This window comes from Antechinus flavipes, chromosome 4 (assembly GCF_016432865.1).
Source record: "Antechinus flavipes isolate AdamAnt ecotype Samford, QLD, Australia chromosome 4, AdamAnt_v2, whole genome shotgun sequence".
Lineage (NCBI taxonomy): Eukaryota > Metazoa > Chordata > Mammalia > Dasyuromorphia > Dasyuridae > Antechinus > Antechinus flavipes.
This window is the reverse complement of record NC_067401.1, coordinates 100,275,242-100,301,651: the sequence shown is the minus strand read 5'-3', so window position 1 is coordinate 100,301,651 and position 26,410 is coordinate 100,275,242. Positions and strand designations below refer to the sequence as shown.

The 26,410-nt window shown below is 35.7% G+C and overlaps 1 protein-coding gene across 1 annotated transcript in view; it reads left to right on the top strand.

Annotated features, from left to right (window-relative positions):
- The window catches only part of DISC1 (DISC1 scaffold protein), an 88,393-nt gene that overhangs the window by 37,055 nt on the left and 24,928 nt on the right, over positions 1–26,410 (top strand). The window contains exon 2 of the mRNA XM_051993617.1: positions 18,646–18,925. Coding sequence (XP_051849577.1) covers positions 18,646–18,925 — 280 coding nt within the window. The remainder of the gene's footprint in view (positions 1–18,645; positions 18,926–26,410) is intronic.

Below are 26,410 nucleotides of genomic sequence, written 5' to 3'. Positions count from 1 at the left end.
AAAATAAACAGGGAAGTAAATATTTGCTGCAAAATGTCTTTCTGATTTTCTTGAAAATTAGTTAATTTCCTGCATTCGACATGCCAGCTCCCCCTTTTCATCTAGCTCACATTTAGAATCAAAGTGCAGATAATCCCCCACAGCAAGAAGCCTGTCATTTAGTGTATCCAGTGGAGATAATTTAACTAGTGCAATGACATTGAATATTGATAGGAATGTGACAGTCTATGCTTAAAGTTTGGTGTCATGTTCAAATGACTGGTTGGAAGATGAAAAGAAAGTAACAAAAAATATATAATTCCCCTCTCAGAGTCTTATCCAAATTCACTTAGTGGTTGCTTCTAACACAGCAGTCTATCATCTTTTTTCTATGAATAATCATAATCAAATAGCCATTATTGGTTTTCAGGCAACAGTGTAATTGCTCTTTCTTCCTTATTTTCTGGGGCAGTCACTTTGAGCACAGAAAGAGCAGTTACATAATCGGCACTTTCACATAATATCCCAGAAGTCAGTTGTGCCCTCAAGATATTGATGTCAGCTTGCTCCCTCTCTCATGAAGGGAAAGAAGAAAATAATTTTATCAGGCTATTTTTAGACTTCAATTTAGATCTCTGCCCTTATAATACTTTGTGTACTGAGGATAGAGTTGTTGATGCATATCTCTGCTGTGAGAATTCCAATTTCTAACGATGTTTCAACTTTTTAGCATCAGATCCACAAAAGATGCACAACTAGCTATCCATTCATACTTTCCTTGCTACTGAAAGCAAGAGTTTAAGAATTATATTTTATTTAATTTTTTTTGCCAATGAAATTTGTTGAAATAAGTTGTAAAATTTTCAAACTGTCTGAAACTTTAAGCTGGTTATTTCTGCATATGAATAAATCCTTTATCTCTCACATTCTTTATGAAAAGTTACTCCATTTAAGCATTTATATTTTTTGTCATACTTTCCATTGCCGAATCTAATTTCCCTAAGATGATGATTGACAAGAGAGAAGAAACTCTTCTTTTGTTCATTTCTTACATAAGAACATCATTCAGTCATCTCTTTGTCAATCAGTCCACAACAGTCAACAAGCATTTAACAAGTGCCTGCCATTCATCCTATCCACAGTTAGTTGTGCTAAAAACCCTGGAAATAAAAATACAAGCAAAAAAAGAGTCCCTGACCTCAAGGAGCTTGCATTCTGCATAAAAAGAAGCTAGAAAGGGGCAGAGGAGAACAATAGTACTCAGCTCTCAAAATTGCAGTCTGGATGGCTTGGGAATCCTATTAACTTGGAGGTTTTGGAAGAAGCCATCCAATAAGAGGGAGGGGCATGGGTTTGGGTATTACTGAAGTATGAATTCTAGGGCTAAAAAATGATGCAGTCTCTGGAACATGGAGTATGGGAACACTTCTTGAGAAGAATGAGAATTCAAGCATGTGGGTTTCTTGTTTTTTAGGGTAGTAGAAGTCCAGGTTAGATATATCAGATATAATAGGAAAGGATTTGACTTTACCATAATGTCTGGAAGTCCAGACAATATTTGGAAGAAGAAAATGGATTTCTGAGAGAAAAAAGGGCAAGTCATGTAGAGTAATATCAGACATGGCCAACTTATAAGAGTAATAAGGAAAGGAGATAACTTGGAAAAGTTTCTAAATGAGAAAGCCAGAGATGTCACTGTAATTTACTAATGTTATATAGTGGCCATGGATGCAAGGATTGGGAGCTATGAATAATAGGTATATACCACACAGCTGTGAATGCCCAAGCATGTGAGTCCATAGGACTCTCAGAGAAACAAGCCTGAAAGAGATAGGACTTCTGTATTTCCCAATGTTACTGAGATTCCCCTATTGGTGTTGGGAATGCAAGTGGGGAAAATGAGTGAACATTTCAGAAGTAAGAGGAGTCTAGCTATATCCATTCTTGGGACTTGGATATTGGAGTATCATTACAAATTGTAATTAGGGTTCCATTTGTAACAGATATGCATTTATATTCAAATGTTTATTTAAACTTTGTCATTTGTAAGATGGAAAGATAGAAACACAATCAATATAGATGTTTCCCAAGGTCACTTCTTTGTTTCATTGTTGTTTTTAAGAGAACTTCAAGATTATGTCATAAAAATAGACATTAGGATATTTCTTAATTAAATAGGATCTTTATTGCTATTTTCATGGTTTTTAGATATTGATAATAATTTAGATACTCAAAGGGTATCTTATAGATGTCTAGGTATACCTGCTTAATAGTGTCATCTGTGATATACCTACATGAATATAAATAAGAAAAGGGAAGACTAGTTAGTTTTGTATTGGATTCGTGTGTATATGTGTATTTAGCATAAACTTATTAGATATTAGGATCTAGACCTGCTGTAATCATTTAAGGTGTGACTTACTTGCCTCATCTCACTGAGTGAACTGATAAACAATAAGCATTTTATGCTAAGCATTGTACTAAGTGCTAAGAAAATAAATACAAGCTAGCAAGTCCCTCTCTTCAGGGAGTTTAAAATCTAAAGGAGGAAACACATGAGTGGTAGCCTGAAAGTAGCATTTTCATTTTGAAAATCACAAGGATGTTAAGTAGAATTGTAAGGAAGTAGATTTACATGTACCATCGAGGAACAGAGCCAATTAATTTGATTTTGGTTTTTGGTACTAGGATTAAAGGAGTAGGAAGGAATAGGGGGGCATAAAGAGATCTTATGAGAAAAGGGTGTAAAGTGAAGCATGTCTGGGGCTTTCCTAGATGTGTAGTTGTAGAGAGACCAGGCAGGAGAGAGGGACTGCAGAAGCAGATATTCCTTCAGAGATTCTTAACTTGAGATTTGTGAACTCCCCTTTTTTGTGTTTTGATAATTTTATTTTAAAGATACATTTTCTTCTGTAATCCTATTATTTTATCTTACACATTTAAAACCATTATTTCCAGAAAGCAGATTTTTACCAGATTCTTAATTAGATTCATGATAAAACAAAACAGAAAAAAACCTGATCTTAGGCATGTTTTTGTTGTTTTTGTTTTGGGTAGTAAGATGACAGGTGGTACAACACATCTGTCAGATTGGCTAAGATGACAGGAAAAGAAGATGACGAATGCTGAAGGGGATGTGGGAAGATTGGGACACTGATACATTGTTGATGGAATTGTGAACAGATCCAGCCATTCTGGAGAGCAATCTGGAACTATGCTCAAAAATTCATCAAACTGTACATACCCTTTGATCCAGCACTGTTACTATTGGCCTTATATCCCAAAGAGATACTAAAGAAGGGAAAGGGACCTGTATGTGCCAAAATGCTTGTGGCAGCCCTCTTTGTAGTGGCCAGAAACTGGAAACTGAGTGGATGCCCATCACGTGGAGAATGGCTGAATAAACTGTGGTATATGAATGTTATGGAATATTATTGTTCTGTAAGAAATGACCAGCAGGATGATTTCAGAAAGGCCTGGAGAGACTTACATGAATTGATGCTGAGTGAAATGAGCAGAACCAAGAGATCATTATACACAGCAACAACAATACTATATGAGGATCAATTTTGATGGACGTGGTTCTCTTCAACAATGAGAGGATCCGAATCAGTTCCAATTAATCATTGATGAACAGAACCAGCTACACCCAGTGAAAGAACACTGGGAAATGAGTGTGGATCACAACATAGCATTTACTCCCTTTCTGTTATTGTTTGCTTGCATTTTTGTTTTCCTTCCCATTTTTACCTTCTAAATCCGATTTTTCTTCTGCAATAAGATAACTATATAAATATGTATACATATATTGTATTTAATATATACTTTAACATGTTTAACATGTATGGGACTGCTTACCATCTAGGGGAGGGGATGGAGGGAAGGAGGGGAAAAGTTGGGACAGAAGTACTGGCAAGGATTAATGTTGAAAAATTATCCATGCATATATGCTGTCAATAAAAAGCTATAATAATCATAATAATAAAAAAAAGATGGTGGAGGTGATGGTTGGAGACAAATTGAAAGCCTAGCTAATTCAAGTGGTGTTAATTCATGGCTTCCTCCTGGGATGTCCTACTCAATCAATCACTCAATTTCAATTATTCTTTTTTGATAAACTCCAACCTAGTTCTAACCTACTTTTCCAGCATTTTTACATATTATTCCTCTTCACATACTTTTTGAACCAGCTAGACTGGCTGCCATTTCTCTGGCTATCCTCCATACTTAGATGCTTTTCCTTCTTATCTTTAGCTCTTCAAATCCATGGCTTCCTTCAAGATTCAGCTCAAGTGTACCTTTCTGCACAGAGCCTTGCTAGGGTCTCTTAATTGCTAGGTCCTTCATTTCCAAGGATATTTGGTATTTGTTTTGCATATATTGCATATATGCATTGCAATATATACATATTGTATAGCTACAGTTATACATGTTGTCTTCCCCCATTAGAGTATAAAATCCCTGAGATTTTATATTTTATATTTATATTTCTCTTTTGCCTTTGTATCTTGAATACATTGCACAATGTCTGGCATATAGAAAGCTCTTACAGCTTGCTTCAAGAGTATAACTTTTGATATTAATTAATTCCTCTAATTTAGAGCTTTAATTCTCAAAGCTCTGATTCACCAATGTCTTAATAGAATTTCTCTAGCTTGCCTTCATCTTAAAATTTCTCAACCAATACCAAAATAGTATGGCCCTCTTAGGGGGATTATATTTTGTGTATTAATTTTACTTAAATGGCAATTGAAGAATGAAGTCATTCAGTAATCAGGAATTTATCTTCTAACACAGTTCTTGCATAGAATATAGGGTGCTGGACCTGGAATTAGGAAAACCTGAATTTATGTCAAAAACTAGCTAAATTACTTAGGGCAAGTTACTGTTGTCCTCAGTTTCCTCATCTGTAGAGAAGGAGAATCCAGAAAAGAATATAGAAAAGAGGGTTTTCTAGAAGAGGATCCAGAAAAGAATCTAGAAAAAAAGTATTCTCTAGATTGAGAATTCAGAAAAAAATCTGAAAAAGAGATAGAAAAATCTAGAAAAACTCTATAAGGTAATGTTTTCTAGAGTGTTTTCTAGATTGATAATCTGAAAAGGAATCTAGAAAAGAGGGTTTCTAGAGGAAGAATCTAGAAAAGACTTCTTTCTAGATTAGAAATCTAGAAAAGACTCTATAAGGTAATCTTTTCTAGACTGAAGATCTAGAGAAGAGTGTTTTCTAGAGGGAGGATCCAGAAATACATGTTAGCCATGTGGATTCATCCCACAATCATCTAACTAGTAGTATCCTCTAATATCCTGATATCTAGTCAGATCTTTTCATGATTTCATGCCCATGGATTGACTGTTGATTAGGGCAAAGTTCTTTCTTCAAGCTGATCTTTATTCAGTCCTTGACTTCAGCTTCTAAAAGAAAAGACCTAAGATAGATTCTGAGGACCTACACAATATATTTGTCTTGTTTTATGAGATCCAACCCAATGGTGACAAAGTGCTATAATAAGTAGTTAACTCACATTATGTACATTATACAAGTTATGGAAATAAGGTAAAAAAAATGCAGGTAGCCAAAGGTAAGAAAACTGGTCAAGAATAACTAAGAGAAAATATTTAGCACATTACAACAGCCCAGATGCTCCTCACATGCATTTCTTTTCTGTGGCTTAGAAACTTGAACTACTTGTAGGTTCTCTGATTTCCAAGTTGTAGATCCTACTAATAAAGTTAAAAACAATTGCCTACTATGTACCAGATACTGGGCTAGGTACCGTACATACAAAGTCAAAACTGGAATGAGTTCTGACTTTAAGGAGTATACATTCTATTTATCTATATCATCTATAGCTTCATCTATCCTCCTGTTTCTTCCAAATCTTCCTAAAAAAAAAAAAAAACCAAAAAACAAAAAAATGTACATGTGATAGTGCTAAATGGCTTTCCCCAGAAACCAACTAATATCTATCCTTTTTTTAGGTCTGTCTAAGACTTGAGAACAGCCTATTGATGAGGGCATAAGGAAGCCCCACTGCTTTTCCTAGTGGTTCTGGTTCATTTCCTAAAAAAAATTAAGAATATATAGAACTGTGGTGGTTTAACTTGCTTTTCTCAGAAAAATACATAGTGTTACAAACACAGAATGTCTAATACATATTTGAGAAGGATGGCCACACTCCATCCTGGAGGAGAAGGACCATGGTCATTCATCTCAGTGCCATGAATGACAGCAGACAAGAACATACACATGGTAATGTTACAACCTTGTCTTCTTCCACTCAGGGATGGAACATGCCCCTTGCTCTAGCACACCGACCCATCCATCCCCATCCCATACAGCATTGATTTGGGAGGAATACAGGAAAATAAATTAATGAAAAGACTCTTTGGGAGGAAACCATATGTGGCTTGTAATATTGTCATATTCTTCTGCAGCTGCTGTCTATCTGCTTTATCGCCTCTGTTCACTGAGGTGCAGGCTGACAGCTTGTCAAATGCAGAGTTTACTCTTCCTGTTTTCCCCTTTTCTTTTCTCAGTTTAGTTCAGGTCTTCCTTTACCAGGAGCTGGGCATTTTGGAGGCCTTTTGATTTTGAAGACCAGGAATTTCTTTGCTTTGTTCCATACTCTACATTCATACTACAAATAGGATACCACCAAAAGCTGTACATTCATTTCTCTTGCCTCCAGCCATCAGGAACTCATATTTTCTCCCTTTTTCACAGAGGTGTCTTCTGAGGTTATAGACATGGTTGAATGACTTTCCTTTGTATAGGGAAGGGAGAAATATTAAAGAGTAATAATTACACATTAAGAAGGAAGATAATAGAGCAGAAAGAGCCTTAACTCTTACTCTGAGTTCAAAATCTTGACTCTGGTGTTTGATCAAGTCCCTTGTGAATCTGGTCTTGTTTTCCTTAACTGTAAAATGAGATGACTGAATGAGGTGGCCTTGAAGATAAAATGAAGTTTCTCTCTAGCTTTCAAGCTCATCCTTTAAAAAAAAATCAATGTGTAAAGCAAGTTTTTGTATTTTTAAATTTCAACTTGTTTTTATATCATCTATATTTCCAAAAAATATTACTTATTCAATCTTACTCCTTTTTCTTATAAACTTCTATTATAATAAAGGATTTCAAAAAAGAAAAAAAATTAGCAAAATTAACATAGGAACCAAATCTGCCATTATAGTGTCTTAAGTCCATAGTTCCCCACTTCTTCAAAGAAGAGAAGGGAGGGTTCATTTCAACATCTCTTACTTGGAAGAGAACCTAGAATTTATAAGTAATTTTTAACATTCTTCTCTCATCATCCTCCCCTAGTCAGTTCTATATGTAAACGTGTGTTTCCAGTTAGCAGTAATTCCTTCCCTTATAACTATTTGGACAGCATGTCAGTAAGAGACAAGCTTTTATTATGTACAGGTTCATTTTCCATCTTACTTTCTTGGCTTTCATTTCAATGAAGCTTTGCCTGGGAAGCCACACTTCTAGGGGCAGAGAAAAAAGAACTATCTATTTCATCCACAATGAGTGGCCAGTTTCTTTTTTCTTCCCATTGGAACTACTGGAAGTTATCCATGAGAAGGTTGTGATGCGATTTATGAGAAATGCTTGTCTTCTTGTCTTGCTGCTGTTTCCCTTTAAAATTCTTTGGCTGCTCTTATATAAGCATATGTTTTCATTTATCAAAAGCTAAATGTAACTTTTGTATGTCTGCAATACTCCTAATAGGAAATCTGTTTCTCTGACTTCCAGCTTACACTGGGATAAGGTAGTGAGCCACATTTGACTACATTAGGGACTTTATCTTAACCAGGGAAATTCAGTCCATTGGTCAAAGACTGACTAGAAAGATGCTTCCATGGGCAGACTATCTTTCCCACAAAGATTGCCAACTGACCCTTGTAAGGCAGAATAACCACATTAGCCAAGAGAAGCCTCTATTAATTTAATATCTAAGGAATTTAATTGATGTAGACAGACCTATATGAGTTATTCATCAGAAAAAGTTATTTCCCCAACTTACTATCATACATATAGTTGATTGCAACATTTATTTGGCATGAGTTAAATGCAAGTATGGAAAAAGTTCATGTAAATTCTGTAGTAGATGAGAAAATTCTCTTAAGATAATAATATATTCTTTTTTGAAAGCTTTTTATTTTCAAAACATATGCAGAGATAATTTTTCAACATTGACCTTTGCATAGCCTTGTTTTCCAAATTTCCCCCTCCTGGGGGCAATTAGGTGGTATAGTGGATAGAGTACCAGCCCTGGACTCCTGAGTTCAAATCTGGTCTCAGACACTTAACACTTAATGCTTTGACCATTTATCAATTGGAGAATGGCTTGAACTCTTATAAGTTTTTTTTGTCAATTCTTTCTATATTTTAGAAATGAGACCTTTATCAGAGCCCTTAAATGTAAAAATATTTTCCCAATTTATTGCTTTCCTTCTAATCTTTGTCTGAATTAGTTTTATTTGTGCAAAAACTTTTTAACCTAATGTAATCAAAATTATCTATTATCAGCAATATCTCTATCATTACCACCTTCTATAATCCTTTGAAGAGATTTTCAATTAATTCAATAGGTCTTTGATTTTGTCAAGGTTCTTCTATCTTTTCTTCTCTAGGACTTTGCTTTAGAATTAATTTACTTAGGACTGCTATCACAGCCCTAGCAGTAACTACTTGGAAAGAACCTCAGAAACCATCAAAGCCCATCTGTGCTGGAACAGGAATGCTTTCTCCAGAATTTCTAACTGGTCAACCATTTGAGTAGGCTCCTGTTCCATTTTGGGAAAGGACTAGATCTTTGGACATTTTCTCATTTTATCAAACGGCAAACTGCATTTCTGAAACTTCCACATATTTTTCTAGATTAGAGCCATTAAATCCAATAAACATATGTTTAATACTCTTAGTATAAAGACATTGTGTGAGGCATAAAGATGAAAAATTACAACTCCTATCTTCAGAGAATTTGAAAACAATGTGAGTAGACATACAAATAAGTGGAGAAAGTAGTAGATAGTAAGGGGCTTTGGGTTATAAAGATTACATTTGAATCTTGTGCCAAATACTTGCCACCTGGGCCCCAATTTTCTCATGTGCAAAATGTAATAATAATAATAATAATAATAATAGTATCTTTCTCATAGAATTGTGGTGAGGAATAAATGGAAATGCATGTATAATATCTTGTAAATCTTTAAAACCGTCTCTAAATGACATTTTATATTCTAATTCTTTTCATCTTTACTATGGAGTTCAGATATTATTATATTTGTTATCCCAACCTTTTCATCTTTATTAATGGGGTTCAGAGTAGAAATGGTCCTGAGATAAGTAATCTCATTTATATAAAGTATCCTATACACTATTACACAATGATATAAATTGATTTTTTTTTACCAATAAAAAAGTATTAGGATTTATACTTATGCTTTGTAGACTCACCAATAGTATCCTTGGCACAATTCCAGCAGAATACAAAACAACAATGATGACCCATACATACCTCATGTATGCTCCCCCATGATAGTTATTCCTTTTCTCTGAAAAAAATTTAATCCTATTTAGCTTGAAAAAGTTGAGTATTTTGGATGGCATCATCCATTAAAAAGGCTGTCCTGGTATTTTTATGGATTGGTGTTATGTCCAAGTTTTTATGAACAACAGTTTAGTGTGTGGTGATTATGTAGTTTCAGGATAATTTGTTGGTTGAGTTCTATTATCATCATCATCCTTATATTCGGTGGAGTAGAGCTAGAAATAATCCCAGGCCAAGTCTCTCTACAGCTATTATTCTTTAATCTTCAATATCAAGAAATAGATTTTTGTAATTGAATAAAAGATGTTTGAGTTATGAGGCCATTTTTTTCTATAGGCTCACTGAACACATCTTCAGCATAAGTCCAGTAGCTGACTGGACAACAGACTCTTAGGTCTCTATATTTTGAGAGCTTTTAAATCCATGGATTTAGGGTTCAAGTTCAGGGTATTAGATATGGTAACATCTACCAGTCTTAAAATTTGGGGGCAACTTTATATCTGGGTAATTATGGGGAACAGTTTTATCTGTATTGATGCTCCAATTCCAATAAAGTTTATTTTTTTGAATTTTAAGGTACTTGGGGGTTAGGATTTATATTGCAGGGATTTATTATCTATTAATGAGCTTCTGGTATATATATATATTTACCTTTAGATCATATTTTTCTTGATATTCACTTTTAGTTTCTTAATAATTATTATTTTATGGTGGTTATAGTTACCAATATCATTATTATAACACAAGTTTGAAAGAATCAAGGCATCTAGATTGTGAAATGTGTAGCGTGCCAGCCTCAGAATCAGGAAGACTCATCTTGCTCAGTTTAAATCTGGCCTTAGACACTTGCAAGCTGTCTGACCCCAGGCAAGTCCCTTAATCTTGTTTGCCTTAGTTTCTTCATCTGTAAAATGAGCTGGAGAAGGAATTGGCAAATCACTCCCCTATCTCTGCTAAGAAAAAACAAAATAGTCACAGTCAGACATCAAAACAACTGAACAAGAAAGGAATCAGATGGTACTCTGAGAGATTTGAAAAAAGGAGAGGTCATGTGCACTTGGAGATGGAGTTAGGGAAATCTTGAATGAGGAGGAAGTGTCTGATTGCCTTCTTGAAGGAAGACAAGGACATCATAGAGCTGATAGGGACATTAAAGGTCACATAGTTCAACTTTCTCTTTTTACAGATGGGGAAACTGTAGTCTTGGGAGAGAGGTGAGATGCGCAGGCATGGCAAGTGGCAAGAGATAAAATATTATCCCAAGCATGATAAAGTATATAATCAAGGCCCTGAAGGTGAGAGGGCAGGATAAGAGTAGGAAAATTTTAAATAGTTCATTTTTGCTAGACCATACATCATACGAAAGAGGAGAAAGCTGGAGGAAAGATAGAGTCTTATTGTGGAAGACTGAACGACACAATTGGAAGCTGAAATTTCTACATGGCTCCAGAGGGCATTATAAGTCTAATCCTTGTTCCAAGTGGCAAGTTTCAAATACTTGAAGATATCTCTTATGCCCCCTTACTCTCAAATCTCCTCTTCTCCAGGCTAAATACCATTAATTTCTTCAACTGATTCTCATGTGACTTAGTATTTAGTCATCTCACCATTCTAACAGTGGTCTTATGCATGTACTTCCAGTCTGCTGGTGTTTACTAAAATATGGTGCCATGAATAGTGGTGCAGTACTTCGAATACAGAACCTGCTGTCAGAAAGATTCAAGTTCAAAACCAGGATCACTCATGGGGATCCCTTATCCCTGTTTGTCTTAGTTTCCTCATCTGTAAAATGAGCTAGAGAAGGAAATAGCAAACCACTCCAGTATCTTTGCCAAGAAAACCATCCAAATGGGTTCAGAAACACAAAATTGAAATGACTGAACAAAGCAAAATAACACTGTACCCTGACTAGTCTGGCCAGAACAGAGTATAATGGGTTTACCATCTCTTCAATATTGTTATTATGACTCTCTTAAAGTAATTTCATAACACACAGTTAGTATTAGCCAACAATAGAGCATAGATGGGTTAGGTTGTTGATTAAGTATTGTAGTTTTTTTTTTTTCCACATTGTTTGTTACATTACATTTTCCATTATCCAGTGAATATTTTGTAGCTTTAGAAAATGTGTTAGTAAATTATTTGCAATCATATAACATCATTCAGCAAAATGGTATAATGGAGAGAAAACTAGCTTTATAGTCAGTAAGTACTGGTTTCATAACTTGTGTCTGATCAACACTAGTACAGTGACCCTTGGCAGTCCACTTATCCTCTCAGTGCCCTAGATTATAGATTGTGGAACAATTACAGATCTGTATTGGTACAGAGGAGTTTCCTCAAGTAGAGTTCCCTGTACCAATAAAATTATTAGTATTATTCAATTGTTTCAGTCATGTCTGAGTCATCATGAGCCCATCTGGATTTTCTTGGCAGATATATTGGAATAGTTTATTTCCTTCTCCAGCTCATTTTACAGGTGAGGGAACTAAGGCAAACAGAGTTAAGTATCTTGCCCAAGATCACACAGCTATTAAATGTCTGAGGACTTAATTTGAATTCAAGAAGATGAGTCTTTTTGACTTCATTCTAGGCATTCTATCCACTGTGCTACCTAGCTGTCCCAGTAAAATCATAGTTCAAAAAAAAATCTCTGTCATTTAGAGAATATTGATTTTGAAGACATTAGCTTTTTTCTCATAGCATTTACCCAAAAACATGTAAAGATAGTTTTCAACATTCATTTTCTCAAAAAAATAGCTTTTTATTTTCAATATTCATGATAGGATAGTTTTCAACATTTAGCTTTGCAAAATCTTGTATTCTAAGTTTTTTCCCCTCTATTCCCTCCACCCCCTCCCCAAATCAGATCAAAAAGGAAAAAAAAAATAAAGAAAAAAAAGTAAGCAAATAGGTACAAATACTATGTTGTGATCCACATTTATTCCCCACATTCTTCTTTTTGGATGGAGTTAACTCTCTCCCTCACAAGTCCATTGGAATTAGCCTGAATTCCACATTCATTATTTTAAAACTTTGCATTCCAATTTTTTTCTCCCTTTCTCTCTTATCTCCCCTTTCCCAAGATAGCAAGCAATCTGATATAAACATGTGCAGTCATTTTAAACATATTTCCATATGTTGTGCTGTGCAAGAAAAACCAGACCAAAAGGAAAAAAAAAAAAAAAAAAACATGAGAAAGAAAAAGCATACAAATAGACCAAGAGGTGAAAATACTGTGCTTCAATCCTCATTGAGTCTCCAGAGTTCTCTCTGTGGATATGAATGGCGTTTTCCATTCCAAGTCTTTTGGGATTGTCTTGGATCATTCTATTGCTAAAAAGAGCTAAGTCAATAACAACTGATCGTTACATAATCTTGCTGTTACTGTGTACAATGTTCTCCTCTGCTCACTTCACTTACCCTCAGTTCATGTAAGTCTCTCCAGGTCTTTTTGAAATCATCCTGCTGCTTGTTTCTTACAGAACAATAATATTCCATAATATTCACATACCACAATTTATTCAGCCATTCTCCAATTGATGGGCATCGACTCAGTTTCCAGTTTCTTGCCACTACAAGAAGGGCTGCCACAAACATTTTTGCACATGTGGGTCCTTTTGCCTTTTTGTGATCTCTTTGGGATATAAGCCCAGTAGAGATACTGCTGGATCAAAAAGTATGCACACTTTTATACTCTTTTGAGCATAGTTCCAAATGGCTCTCCGCAATGGTTGGATCAGTTCACAGCTCCACCAACAATGTATCAGTGTCCCAGTTTTCCCACATCCCCTCCAACATTTATCATTATCTTTTCCTGTCATCTTAGCCAATCTAAGAGGTTTGAGGTGGTATATCAGAGTTGAAAGACATTGGCTTTTGCAGGAACAGATTAGTATCCATGGCAGTGCTTTGGTGCTTGCCCAGATGTAAACTTATCTCATCTAACTTATTTTCTCATTTTCAGAACTTGTCTAAGATGTACTGGAATTACTTTTTAATGGGTCCACCAAGCAATTACATGTCAAAATCTTGGCAGTATGGGTTTTTCTTCTAGACTGCTTGGTTTTGAGTCTCAGACATTACTTGTGGCTTGTATCATATTTATTTGTATGACACTAGGTCTTTCTTTCTTTCATCTAAAATTATTTGACCTGTTAGTGCCCCAGACCAGTTACTTTTGTGTTATTGTATATTTAGAAGCTCTGTCATGTTCTTTTTTCTTTTTTTAATAGTTTTTTATTTACAAGTTATATGCATGGGTAATTTTATAGCATTGACAATTACCAAACCTTTTGTTCCAATTTTTTCCCTCCTTCTCCCCACTCCCTCCCCTAGATGGCAGGGTGACCAATGCATGTTAAATATGTTAAAGTATGAATTAAATACAAAATAAATATACATGTCCAAACCATTATTTTGCCATACAAAAAGAATCAGACTCTGAAATAGTGTACAATTAGGCTGTGAAGGAAATAAAAAATCCAAGCAGGCAAAAATATAGGGATTGGGAATTCCATATAGTGGTTCATAGTCATCTCCCAGGGTTCTTTTGCTGGATGTAGCTGGTTCGGTTCATTACTGCTCTATTGGAACTGATTTGGTTCGTGTCATTGCTAAAGAGGGCCACATCCATCAGAATTGATCATCATATAATATTGTTGAAGTATATAATGATCTCCTGGTCCTGCTTATTTCACTCATCATCAGTTCATGTCTCTCCAGACCTTTCTGAAATCATCCTGCTGGTCATTCCTTACAGAACAATAATATTCCATAATATTCATATACCACAATTTATTCATCCATTCTCCAATTGATGGACATCCACTTGGCTCTGTCATGTTCTAAGATTTAATGTAAGTCTTGAGACCATCACAATAACTTTTTTGGGGGGGTGCTGTAGAATCAGTCCTGTGATCTCATTAGTGTACTCTTCTGCAATATACAGTTTTAGAGAGTTTCCTGTAATATTGAGAAATTAAATCACTTGCTTGCTGCCAAACAGCCAGTATGTAGTTGAGCTAGAACTCAAATCTAGAACATTAAACCATGCTTTTGTTGTTGTTTAGTCATTTTCAATTTTGCCCAATTCTTCATGACCCCATTGGGTGCTTTCTTGGCAAAAGAGATTAGGATGGTTTTGCCATTTCCTTCTTCCTCCCATTTTATAGATGAGGAAACTGGGGCACGCAAGCTTAAGCTATTTTCTCAGGATCGCATAGCAAGGCGTGTCTAAGACCAGATTTGAACTCAGAAAGGTGAGTCATTCTGGCTCCCCACTCAGTGCTCTGTGCACTATGGCACCACCTAGTTGCCTAAATTATACTATGCTCCCTCATCATAATAATAAGTAGTTCACATTTGTTAAATATTTTCTAACAAATTTTCATAACAAAGAAGTTGCTACAGGTATAATTCTGATTTTTCAGATATGGAAGCTAAGACTTGGAAAATTTAAGAGATATAGCCAATGTAACATAGCAAGTGAATTTCAGAGGAGGGACTCAAACCCAGTTCTTCATGATACTGTATATGGAGAACCTCTCCATCAGTAATTGGAAGGGCCCTTAAAGATCATCACTTTATAAAACCAAGATGCAACAGTGTTTAGTACTTGATAATAGATCCAGGTCCATGGATTCCAAATTTAGGAGTTCTTTCCACTAAAACACACTAGAAAACTTATTTCATATATTTGAAAGATATCTTTTCACAATGCTGGAAAATATTTACCTACCATCTACTTCCTTGTTTAATGCCAATTTATAGTGGGTGGTTGGAGAAAATAATTTTTGTAATCTTATAAATATTAAATAATTTTGATATATTAATAAGAAACATCTTGTCCTCCACCAAAATTCTTTCCTGGCATGGAGGTGACTACATTAATCAAGGATATGCCAGTATAGGAAAAGTTCTGGTCACTTGTACTGGTTACTTATCTAGTAATTTGTCCTGCCCAGCTGGAAAGACTTCAGTATAGGGCCAGTGAAAGTCTATGCTCTGATGTCCAAAGGCCAATTTCCCCAGGTTTGTTGGGAGAAATAACTCATAGGAAAAACTATGAGCTGTGTAAGTTCCTAACTAAAATAAAAAACTTATTTTCTTTTTAAACATTTTTCAAGTTTTTTTTAAATAACAGCTTTTTATTTTTCAAAATACATGCACAGGTAATTTTCAACATTTACCTTTGCAAAACTTTTTCTCAATGTTCCAAATTTTTCTCAATATTCTTTTGGTTCTGCTCACTTCACTTTGCATCAGTTCATGCAAGTCTCTCCAGGGCTTTCTAAAATCAACATCCTGATTGTTTCTTATAGAACAATAATATTCTGTTACATTCATATGCCATAACTTATTCAGTCATTCCCCAACGGGTATCTATTCAGTTTCCATTTCTTGATACTACAAAAAGGTTCCTCAGAGTTGCCTTGATTTAGAGCCTTTTTTCATATGACTAAAAATAGCTTTAATTTTTTCATCTGAAAATTGTTCACATCCTTTGACCATTTATCAATTGAAGAATGGCTTGTATTTTTATAAATTTGAGTCATTTTTTTTTACATATTTTAGAAATGAGGTCTTCATCAGAATCTTTGGATGTTAATTTTTTCCTGATTTTCTGCTTTCCTTCAATCTTGGCTGTATTAGCTTTGTTTCTACAAAACCTTTTAAATTTAATATCCATTTTGCATTTCATAATGTTTTCTTGTTCTTCTTTGGTTACAAATTTCTTCCTTCTCCACAGATCTGAGATACTGTAGATTACCCCTTCTTTTAATTTGCTTATAGTATCACCCTTTCTGTCTAAATCATGAAACCATTTCAATCCTATCTTGGTAGAGAGTGTTAGATATTGGTCAATGCCTAGTTTCTCCCACACCATTTTCAAATTTTTCCTAACGATTTTTGAAAAATAGTGGATTCTTATGCCAGAATTCACTTTGGTTTTATCAAACACCAGATTATTATAGTCACTGACTATTTTGTGTTGTGAACCTCACCTACTCCACTGATGCACTACTCTTATTTCTTAGCCAGTACCAAATGGTTTTGGTGACCACTGCTTCATGATACAGTTTTAGGTCTGTATTTTTTAAGAAGCTAATTTTCACCCCTATTGACTAGAAAGATTTGGATGCCATCTGGTTCAAAAGACTCATTTTATAGATAACGAATCTAACATCCCAACAGTATGAGTGACTTACCCAAAGTTTCACAGGTAGCATGGAGCAGAGTTTCAATTTGGTAGTAGGGCCTCTGACTTCAAATTCAGTCCCTTTTCTATGATACCATACTGCCTTACTTAGGCCTGTTGGCTACATAAGAAATTTGCCCATTGATTTGTGTCCTGAGCAGTATCTAGCAAAAATCGTCTTTTAGGGAGAGAATTTTTATTTGTTTTATTTATTTTTTTTTGAGGGGGGTTTGTTTACTGGATGGAATATAGTCTTTTACAAAAGCATCTGCTTTGGCTCTTTTGCCTCTTGTTAACATAATTCCCCACTGGGATTCAAGCCACAGTCAGGAGATCTCATGGCATATTCCACCTTGGGCAGGCACTCATAATCCAGTGAGCTGGCCAAGTGGTTAAATCTCAATTATCTACCCCCACCCCAAACATTGCAGCTTGAAGCTTCAGCCTTTGCCAGCAGAATATAGGGCATTGAAAATTCCCTCCACCGCTCTCTTAGCCCCAAGTAGCAGTGAATCACTCATTTGAGGGATTTATTACTAACAACACAATTACTGTCCTATGCATGAAGAGCAAAGTTTCTAAAGAATGTAAAATCAACCACTATTTAGTTGAACAGAAACAGATGCAACAAGATGAAATTTAAAAAAAAAAAACACAGTCTGAAGAAAGTATTGAGTAGGCCATCATATAGGACTGTAATTTTGTAATTTTCTGCCTCTGTGTTTCTCTGGCCATAAAACACACAATACCCTCCCCACCTCCCAATTAGTTTGCAAAACCTTGGCTTGGTGCAGCACAAGACAATTTTGGAGGCTTAACCTTAGCTTTTGTTCAGATAACTGCACGTATCCCAAAATTCTGCTAATAACAGCTCAGGTCTCCTCTAGGATTTCTTCTGACTTCCCTGCTCACAAAATAATCTTTGTTTTCAAGTCATAAAGTTAGTGTAATTAAGTAATTAATAGCAAATTATTTACAGAAGGAACATATTTTTATCTTTGGAAAAAAGTTGCTGAAAAACATAGTTATATCCATCTTTTCAGGAATAAGATCAATCCAATTAGTACCAATAGAATTCCTGCCATGTGTCACTGTGGGTCATGAAAGTTATAAGAGAGTGAAAGTCACCATCCTTATCATATAATCTATTGTTGGGTGAAAACCTGAATGTATAAAGAGCAATAAAAATGTCACATAATCAAGTGGTGACAGATGGCAATTACAATAGGAGTTTAAACCCAAATCTCCTATCTTAGGATCAGAGGGGGAAGGGTCTTTAGACATCATTTACACCCATCCCTTTATTCAATAGGTCAGGAACTTAAGTCCTTGATGGGATAAGTGATTTGTTCAATTTTTATAGCTAGCAAAAAGGAGAACCAATATTTAAAATCACATCCTAAGACTTGATCTGTCACTTTTTCTGCTTATAATAATATATCTTTAATCTTTGAGGGTCATTCTTGACTACTTGATGGCAACTATTACATATGTTTGCACATATATACACATACATCACAGGCATGTCAGGCATATGTGCACAAACAAGGCATGTATGCAAACATACATGTTTGTATGTGTGTACATATGAATGCACATATGTATGTGTATTCAGACATACATGCATACTGATAAGTCATTAAAAATACCTGGAAGAAACCTGGAAGACCATCTCATCCATCCCCCTAATTTTAGACAAGATAACTGAGTTATAGGGTAATAAAGTGATTTTTAATATATAAGTATGAAATGTGAGAAGTAGGATATAAAATCCCATTCTTGGGGATGATTAGGTAGCCAAAGCTCTCTTTTTGTGGGGTGGAGGAGCACAGGGGATGGATGTCATTTGATACCCACTCCAGAAAGCTAATCTGTGTGTGTGGGTGTTTTATGTTGTCCTTGTTTCAGCTCCAGAAGTCAGCTTCTAGAGAGAGTATGGGAAGCTGATTTGGAAGCTTGTCAGCTTTTGATCCAGGGCTTCCAGCTTCAAGAGGTCAGCAGCTGTGTTTCAGGAGGAGAGGAGATTCGGAGAGACAACTTAGAGATGGCCAACCCTGCTCCTGCCCTTGCTGCATCTGTCTCAAGGTCCACTTCAGAGGATGAACAGAAACCCTTTTGTCAGCTGGAGGAGGAGTGGCAAGCGGTCCTGTACCCCACCATTCAGTGTGTTGGCTGGGAACAGAAAGAGGTACCCAGATTTTTCTCAGGGTTTTCCCCAACTAACTAGTTCTCTCAAGATGTAGTTTCCCCAGGAACAAATAAATCAATGCACCAAGTGTAAGATAGATTCTGCACTGAGCCCTAAAAATCTGGTTCAGGAGCATCTTTTTCTTGAATTAAAATTTATTTATTATATAATAAAGATCAATTATTTACCAAGCACTTATTAAATACCTACTGTATGACAAACTATGCAAGATGCTAGATATTTAAATAAATAGGAATGAAATTTCTCAAGATGTCCATATTATAATCAGGGAGACAATAAGGACATACACAATAAATATATATGTATCAAAACACACATATGTGCATAATCAAAACACACATAAGTATGTATGTGCATGTGCATAAGCATGTATGCATATATGTGTATATACACATATATGCTTATATGAATATATACACACAAATAAATCCAAGGTAATTAAATATAAGTTAGTTAAAGAAGAAGGACACTAGCATTTGAGAAGATCAGAAAAGGCTCCATCTGGGAGGTTTTACTTCAGCTATTTTTTGAAAGAAGAGAGGTAAAAATGAAAAGTCCTTTGTTCACATATAGCATCTAGAACCAAGGCCCAATATTTAGTACCTCTGAGCTCCCTCTTTCTCTGTACCATATATAAAAAATACAGTTGTAAGAGCAACAGCCCTGGAGTCAGGAGGACCTGAGTGCAAATACAGCTTTAGATACTTATTTGCTATGTGACTCTGGGCAAGTCACTTAACCCCCATTGCCTTTACATGCCCCTCCCCCAAAAAAAGAAATACAGAAAAAAGACTTGACCTCTTTTTTGGAGAAGAGTAAAGATTGATATCTACTGAGGCTGAAAAGATAGGTTTGGACTAAATCCTGAAGGGTTATAAAAGCAAATTGGATGAATTGGTATTTTATCTTAGAGAAAACAGGGAGCCATTGAAATTAATTGAGTATGGGAAGTGGGCTGGTCATATCTTTTTAAAAAAATACTATCCATCTCAACAATCCTAAGCCTCTACTTAAAGAACAGAAAAAGAAAAAAAATAATGTATGTGAAACTATGAATCTCTATAGTGTACAGATTGCTTTTAAAGTATATTTTAAATTTAACATTTTCTGCTTTGTCTGTGACCTCTCCTGAATTGTTTTGACTCTCTTTTGTATATTTTCCTTAATGTTTCACTGATCTTTACTGTCTTTTTGAATCACTATCATTCCCTATTTCTTTCTTTTGAAACTTTTCCCCATTCCTTCCCTTTACAGCCTTTTCCTTCAACATTATTAAAGCCTTCTGTCATAACAAATTTGTATAAATAGAACAAATTCACATATCAATCTTATCTGAAAATATATATCCCATTTAGCACCTCTAGTCCCCTCACTTCTTGTGATGGAATGGATACTTGAATGTGCATTTGAAGTGACTGATTTTGTAAGAAAGTCAACCATTATCACACTCTGCAATCCCTGATGACTTAATAAGATTACACTCTAAACTGATTTATAGATGGTTTCATTTTTGCTTGTTTCTCGAGTTGTATTACAGAGATGCCCACCTCTACAAGCAGGCATTTAAGGCCCCAGTCACCTTTTCACTGTTTGCCTCATTTTCTTGGCAGATGGCATCCATCTATGGCTATTATGACAGATTAAAGTAAGCCTTTTTAATGGAAAGAAAGTCATTAGATAGGGAAAAGAAGCACCCTAAAGAAAGGAATGTTTAATGGAAAGGCTAACTTTGAAAGGGACATTTATTAGGAACCCATCAAAAGCACCAAAGATTGATAGAGAACAAAATCTGAGGGGACTGCAATATTGAGTCTGTGTCCTTCGGAAGCCACAGCATTGTTTAATTAAAAGTAGGAAGTCAAGTCTCTAGAGTTTCACTTTATTTTATAAAGAATAGAATAGAATAATAAAATCAAAAGAACATTGGGATTGGCTTAGGCTCTTATTGAGTAATTCTATATTTCAGACATTGTGCTTGATGCTGGGATGGAAAGAAAGGACAGTTCCTGACCTCAAGAAACTTACAGTCTATCAACATTTATCTAGCATCTCTTTACCATGTGTGCTAAGAGCTTGGGAATACAAATAAGCAAAGGAATGGCCTTGCCTTCAAGGAGCTTACGATCTAATAAGGAAAGACTGTTCACAAAAGGAAGCTCAAAAGTGGATAGTGAAGGAGGCACCCAGCTCAGTTGTATAAAGAGAAGTTCAAAGCCTGGTGGGAAATGAAGGGCTTAAGCAACCTAAATTTGGGGAAGAGCTCTTTGCTCTGCCTTCCAATCAGAAGGCCAGAAGGCATTGATGAGATGTGAGTAGCAAGGCTGAACCTCTCAGGGTGATGAGTTTCTGGGTCTGATGGAGAAGTCCTCTGGAGGGCATTTAGGTGTGAAGTGATGTACCATTATAATTGTTACCTAAAGTTCTGATGAAGGTAACAAAAAAGCTCCCTTCCCTGATGATGCACAAAGTTTGCATGAAGAAGAGAAGGGGAAAGGTTTTTGTAATGGAGGAGATCGGAAATATTTTTTCCTTCTCACAAACCATGATAATCAAGACCCAAGAAACATTGGAACAGAAATCATTGGCTCAGGAAGATTTTAGTGGTTATAAGCCTCTCAGAAGCTTTCCTATTCTCTACGGCTTGTTTCCTTCTAAGACCAGCAGAACTAAATACTGGAGAAAGGGAAATGCCAAATAAGAGAAACATTGAATAATGGAAAATTCAATTTGTATTTGGCTCATGGATTTTGAAAAGACTTAAGCAAAGGGAGGGAAATAACAGCTAGGGGTCTCTTTCTAAAGCTGTTCTTGCTCTTCATTTAAATATTTCAAAGTAAGCATTTGGTCAATGAAGGCTGGGTACTTAAGTTGCCTTATGGCTTAAAAAATGTCTGTGAAGTTTTCTACTTAAATAAAGCTCAACTTTGGCAGCTCCGTGGTGGGTAAGACACCCCAATTTTCTTTTCAAAAGGTTGTATCTGGAAAGCAATCAGCTACAGCTTGTCTCAAACCTTCCAGGAAATAAGTTGATTCTTTTTATGGGTTTTCCTAAGGGAACTAAACTTCCCTGGGCTAACTACTTTGGGAGGCAGCTTGATGTAGTTGGAATCTGGCAGAGCATTTGGTCTGAATCCCAGCTGGCTTGGCCATTTCCTTTCTGTGTGGCCCGGGACATCCACTAAACCTTTTTGGGCCTCACCTTAGTGCTATATCTATAATTTTCTCAGAGTTTAAAGTAAAGAGGATAAGCTTCAGCAGTGGTGAAAAGGGGTTGTGGTTGCAAGAAGATTCAGATTCAGGTTTTTCATTTCTTTCTCTCACAGCATCTGTGAACCAGGGTTAGTTTTGTAATGGCTTTTTAATTTTTTAAGACCCAAAGTTGCTAAACAGGTACACATTTGCATTGATAGAAGTCCTTGCCAGGAACTCCTGGTATTAATGAAATTACAAAACAAACAAAAATATGTGTATACATGTGTGTATGTATGTTCAAACACATGTATATCCATATATGCACATAATCTCTACCTATAATTATACATGTCCCCAAATAACTTAAAACACACTAAGATTTTCTGTTTGGTATGTAATATTTTATATAAATATACACATATATTTATATAAATTTATATAATTAAAAGAAGACAAAGTAATAAAACAAAGTCATTTAAAAAATCCTTATTGGCCATAAAAAGTAGAATAATAGATTGTTCAACATGAAAGTGCCTGGAATAATCCATTCCCTCATTCCCTCCTTTTTTTGTGCTATTACTAAACACTTCCTCTACCAGGGCATCTTCCATGTATCTATGATTTTACTTTTTAATGACCAATAAGGATTTTTAAAAATGATTTTCTATTATTGTAGTTGTTTGTTTTTACTTTGACTTCTTTTAAAAATGTTTTTCTCTTAATATTTTTGCTTGTTTAGTATCTCTCCCCCTCCTCCCCCCCCCATTTTACAATTTCATACTCCAAGGCCAAGTGAGCTAGCTGTTATATATTATGGGACAAGAGCTTGGTTTGGGTTGTGGAGTGAGCCCTACTGCCTCTATGCTTGGGCAGATGCTCCATTCCCCACCCCCTCCCAGGGGATAAATGTAGTTTCCTTGTACCTTTCTTCAAAGTATCTCAAAGGACTGTGGAAACAATCAGATACTGTTAGGTCAGGTTTATAGCCCTTACAGAAATTGCATGGGGGCCAGGATGGAGCTGAGGGAATTAGAAAGCCAAGTTTCTCTGCTATAAAACTTCCCCTTTGTATTTGTGGTCCTTCTGGTCACAATATCTACTTAATTCCATCTTTCCTGTCTCCTGTCTGCCTTTCCTTTCCTTTGGATACAGAATGAACTCAATTCACATTATGCTTCAGGGACAGTGACACTCATTTATTCCCTCTGTCCTTCCTAGCCAGGCCCCATTCCCACACCACTCATAGCCAAGAATTCCCAGCAAAGAGACCTTCTTACCTAGACCAAAGACATCCTGGGAAGAGACAGGAGTAGTCATTGGAGCCTGATACTCGAGGAGCCTGCATTGTGAAGGACATCCTCTGTGTGACTGGATTTTTAAATAAATTAAAAACAAGCCATCCATAAACAACCAGGTTTTACTTACAGATTCTGGACTACTCAAGCTTGTTTTATTTTGGATTTGGGGTGGGGGGAGATAGAGGAGATAATGAGAGTGACCACAGTTTGCTTCTTTTCCTCAGTATGAATGGCTGAAGTCATCAAAAGGAGAATGTCTCTCATCTCAGAGACAAGGCTTCCAAACCACAAAATATTTCTTCCTGACAAATGTAGACAGGGATCTAGTCTCTAGTTCACTTACTAGCTATCAATCAATCAATCATTAAGCATTTAATAAACATTAACTTTGTGCCAGGCACTGGAATATGAAAATAAAATAAACATTAAACAGTCCCTGACCTAAAGGAGCTTATATTCTATTGGAGGAGACATCATGTATATAAAATAAGCATGTACAAAAAATATACCGCATGACTTAAGAATAAATATAAGATAATTACACATGTAGCTAGAAAGATTAAAAAAAGGTTTCATGTAGAAGCAATAGCCTTAGCAGATATAGAGGTAAAGTGGGATTAAATTCTATATATGGGGACAATTCCAGGTATGTGGCTTTGGCAAAGTTTTTTCAGGGCATTGAATACTTTATCTAGAAAATAGGATTGTTGAAGTCTAAAGACAGGAGGCTGGACCGGATGATTTTTTGTCATTTCTCCCAAGTCACATATTTACATTTTGAAGTTTAACCACAGGGTAAATTCCAACTTACCTATGGATTGATTCATTTTTTTCTGTCTCCTATCTTGGGGAAGAAAGAAAAGTCAAAAGGCAACCCCAATGGGCAGATTCTGGATGGAGAATGTTTGGTTAGCCTCTCTGTTCCCATACTAGAGTCATGGTAATAATTTGCTGCTGTTTCCTTTGCCTGGAATAAGGGAAGGAAGTGAACTCCTCTGATCTGCTGGCATGCCTCCTCCAGGAGCCTGGAACCACTTTTATGGTCCTTAAACCATGTAGCACCGTGAATAACTGTGGCATTTCTGTAGTTTAAAAATAGTTTAACATTTCTGATGAAAGTGGACAGGGCAGGAGGAGGAGGAATTCTTAGTGACTACTTTTACCACTGAGAGGAATTTTGGCTGGCCAGATTCTATGGATCAACTTCAGTAATCCATGACAGGGTAGCCATGGATTAGGTAAGAAGTACAGCATGGGGAAAGCTTCCCACAAGCTTAGATTTTATTGGCGGAGACAATATATGGATCAATAATTATATATTAACCCAATTCAATTTAACAAATTTTTATTATTCAGGATTTTTTCCAAGTTTGGCACTGTGTTGGATACAAAAATAGACATTATGTAGTCATAGGACCATAAATTTAGAGCATTCCTTGCTTTACAGTTTTTCTTTTTACAAAAAAAAAACAAAAAAAAAACTGTTTTACAGTTTTACCAAAACATTCCTTATTTCAAGTGTCTCTGGACCCTTGAAAAGTAGTGTTCAGAGACACTACTCAAGGTGATACAGGGATTTTTATTTCTTTTTTTGGTGAGGCAATTGGAGTTAAAGTTAAGTGTTCAGTATTTGAGACCAGATTTTAATTCAAGTCCTCCTGACTCTAGGGCCAGTGCTCTATCCACTGCACCATCTAGCTGTAAAGTAGACACCTCAAGTCCACAATGTGGCCAACAGTCAAATTTTCTGGTGATTTTTAAATGAGAGAGTCCAAATATGATGCTAGTTCCTCTGACCCCAAATCAATTGAACTGTCTATTGCTACAGTGCTGCATCCCACCCCACCAGAATATATTCATTCACTTAGGGAGAACTCAAAGTCTTCTGCCAAAAGTTTACAATGTATTGAGCAATGGAAGAAAAGGAGAGACTAGATATTTGAAAATATAGTATTGGTTAGAATATGATGGGGGCATAGGAAAAGTCTAGAAAAAACAATAAATTTCAAGAAAGGGAAAGATAATTTTTATCTGGGAGAAAAAGAAAATGTTTAGAAACCAATTAATTCAGTGGTGATAATAATAAGGAAGTCAAAATTTATACAGTGCTTTAAGGTTTGCAAAGCACTTTATAAATATTGTCTCATTTTATCTTGGCAACAGTCCTGGAGTATAAATGCTATTATTATCCTCATTTTACAGATGAAGAAATTGAGGCAGAGCACTTAAATGTCACAAAGTCACAAAGCTAGTAAGTGTTTGAGGATTAATTTGAACTCATCTTCCTAACTCTAGATCCAGTTCTCCAAGATAATTACTGTGAAAGTTATGAGGACCTTCCCAAATATCAAGGTCTTCTCCTCAGGATGAACTGAGACATATTCATTTTGGTCTGGGTATTCCTCAGGGAATAACCTCTCCATATCATATCTACTCTGTTATTAATCTAAGGTTAGAGAATTTGGAAGGGTCTCAGTCCAAGTCTCAGAAAACCAGAAATAGACCCTTCTCATCTTACTGGTCATTAGATAATCCTGCCTCCTTAAACTGCCTAATATGGTTCTGAAAATTGATCATGTTTGCGACTGCCAGTCATTAATTGAAGAAGTCAATTCCATAATTGTAAGAAAACTCACTGTCTCTCTCCCTATAGTAAGGCAAAATATAGTCCCTCAAAAACATGTCATCTTAGTTCAAAAAATGTGTGATCCAAGTAGTAAATATTGATATACAACAACAGGGGTTACTGGACTGTGAGTAAAGTAGGACATGTCTTTTCAAAAGAACAAAGTGCACTATTTTCCTTAAATCTCATATGTACTCTTTCCAAAACCATTTGCAGACACAAATTTTATTTCTGTCTTAAATGCCAGAAATGACCATCATTGAAGGTCATTGTTTGATTCTATTTTCACAATTTCCCTTTCATCAGTGTGGCAGCTATTTCTTAGCAATGGGTCATTTGGATGGCATA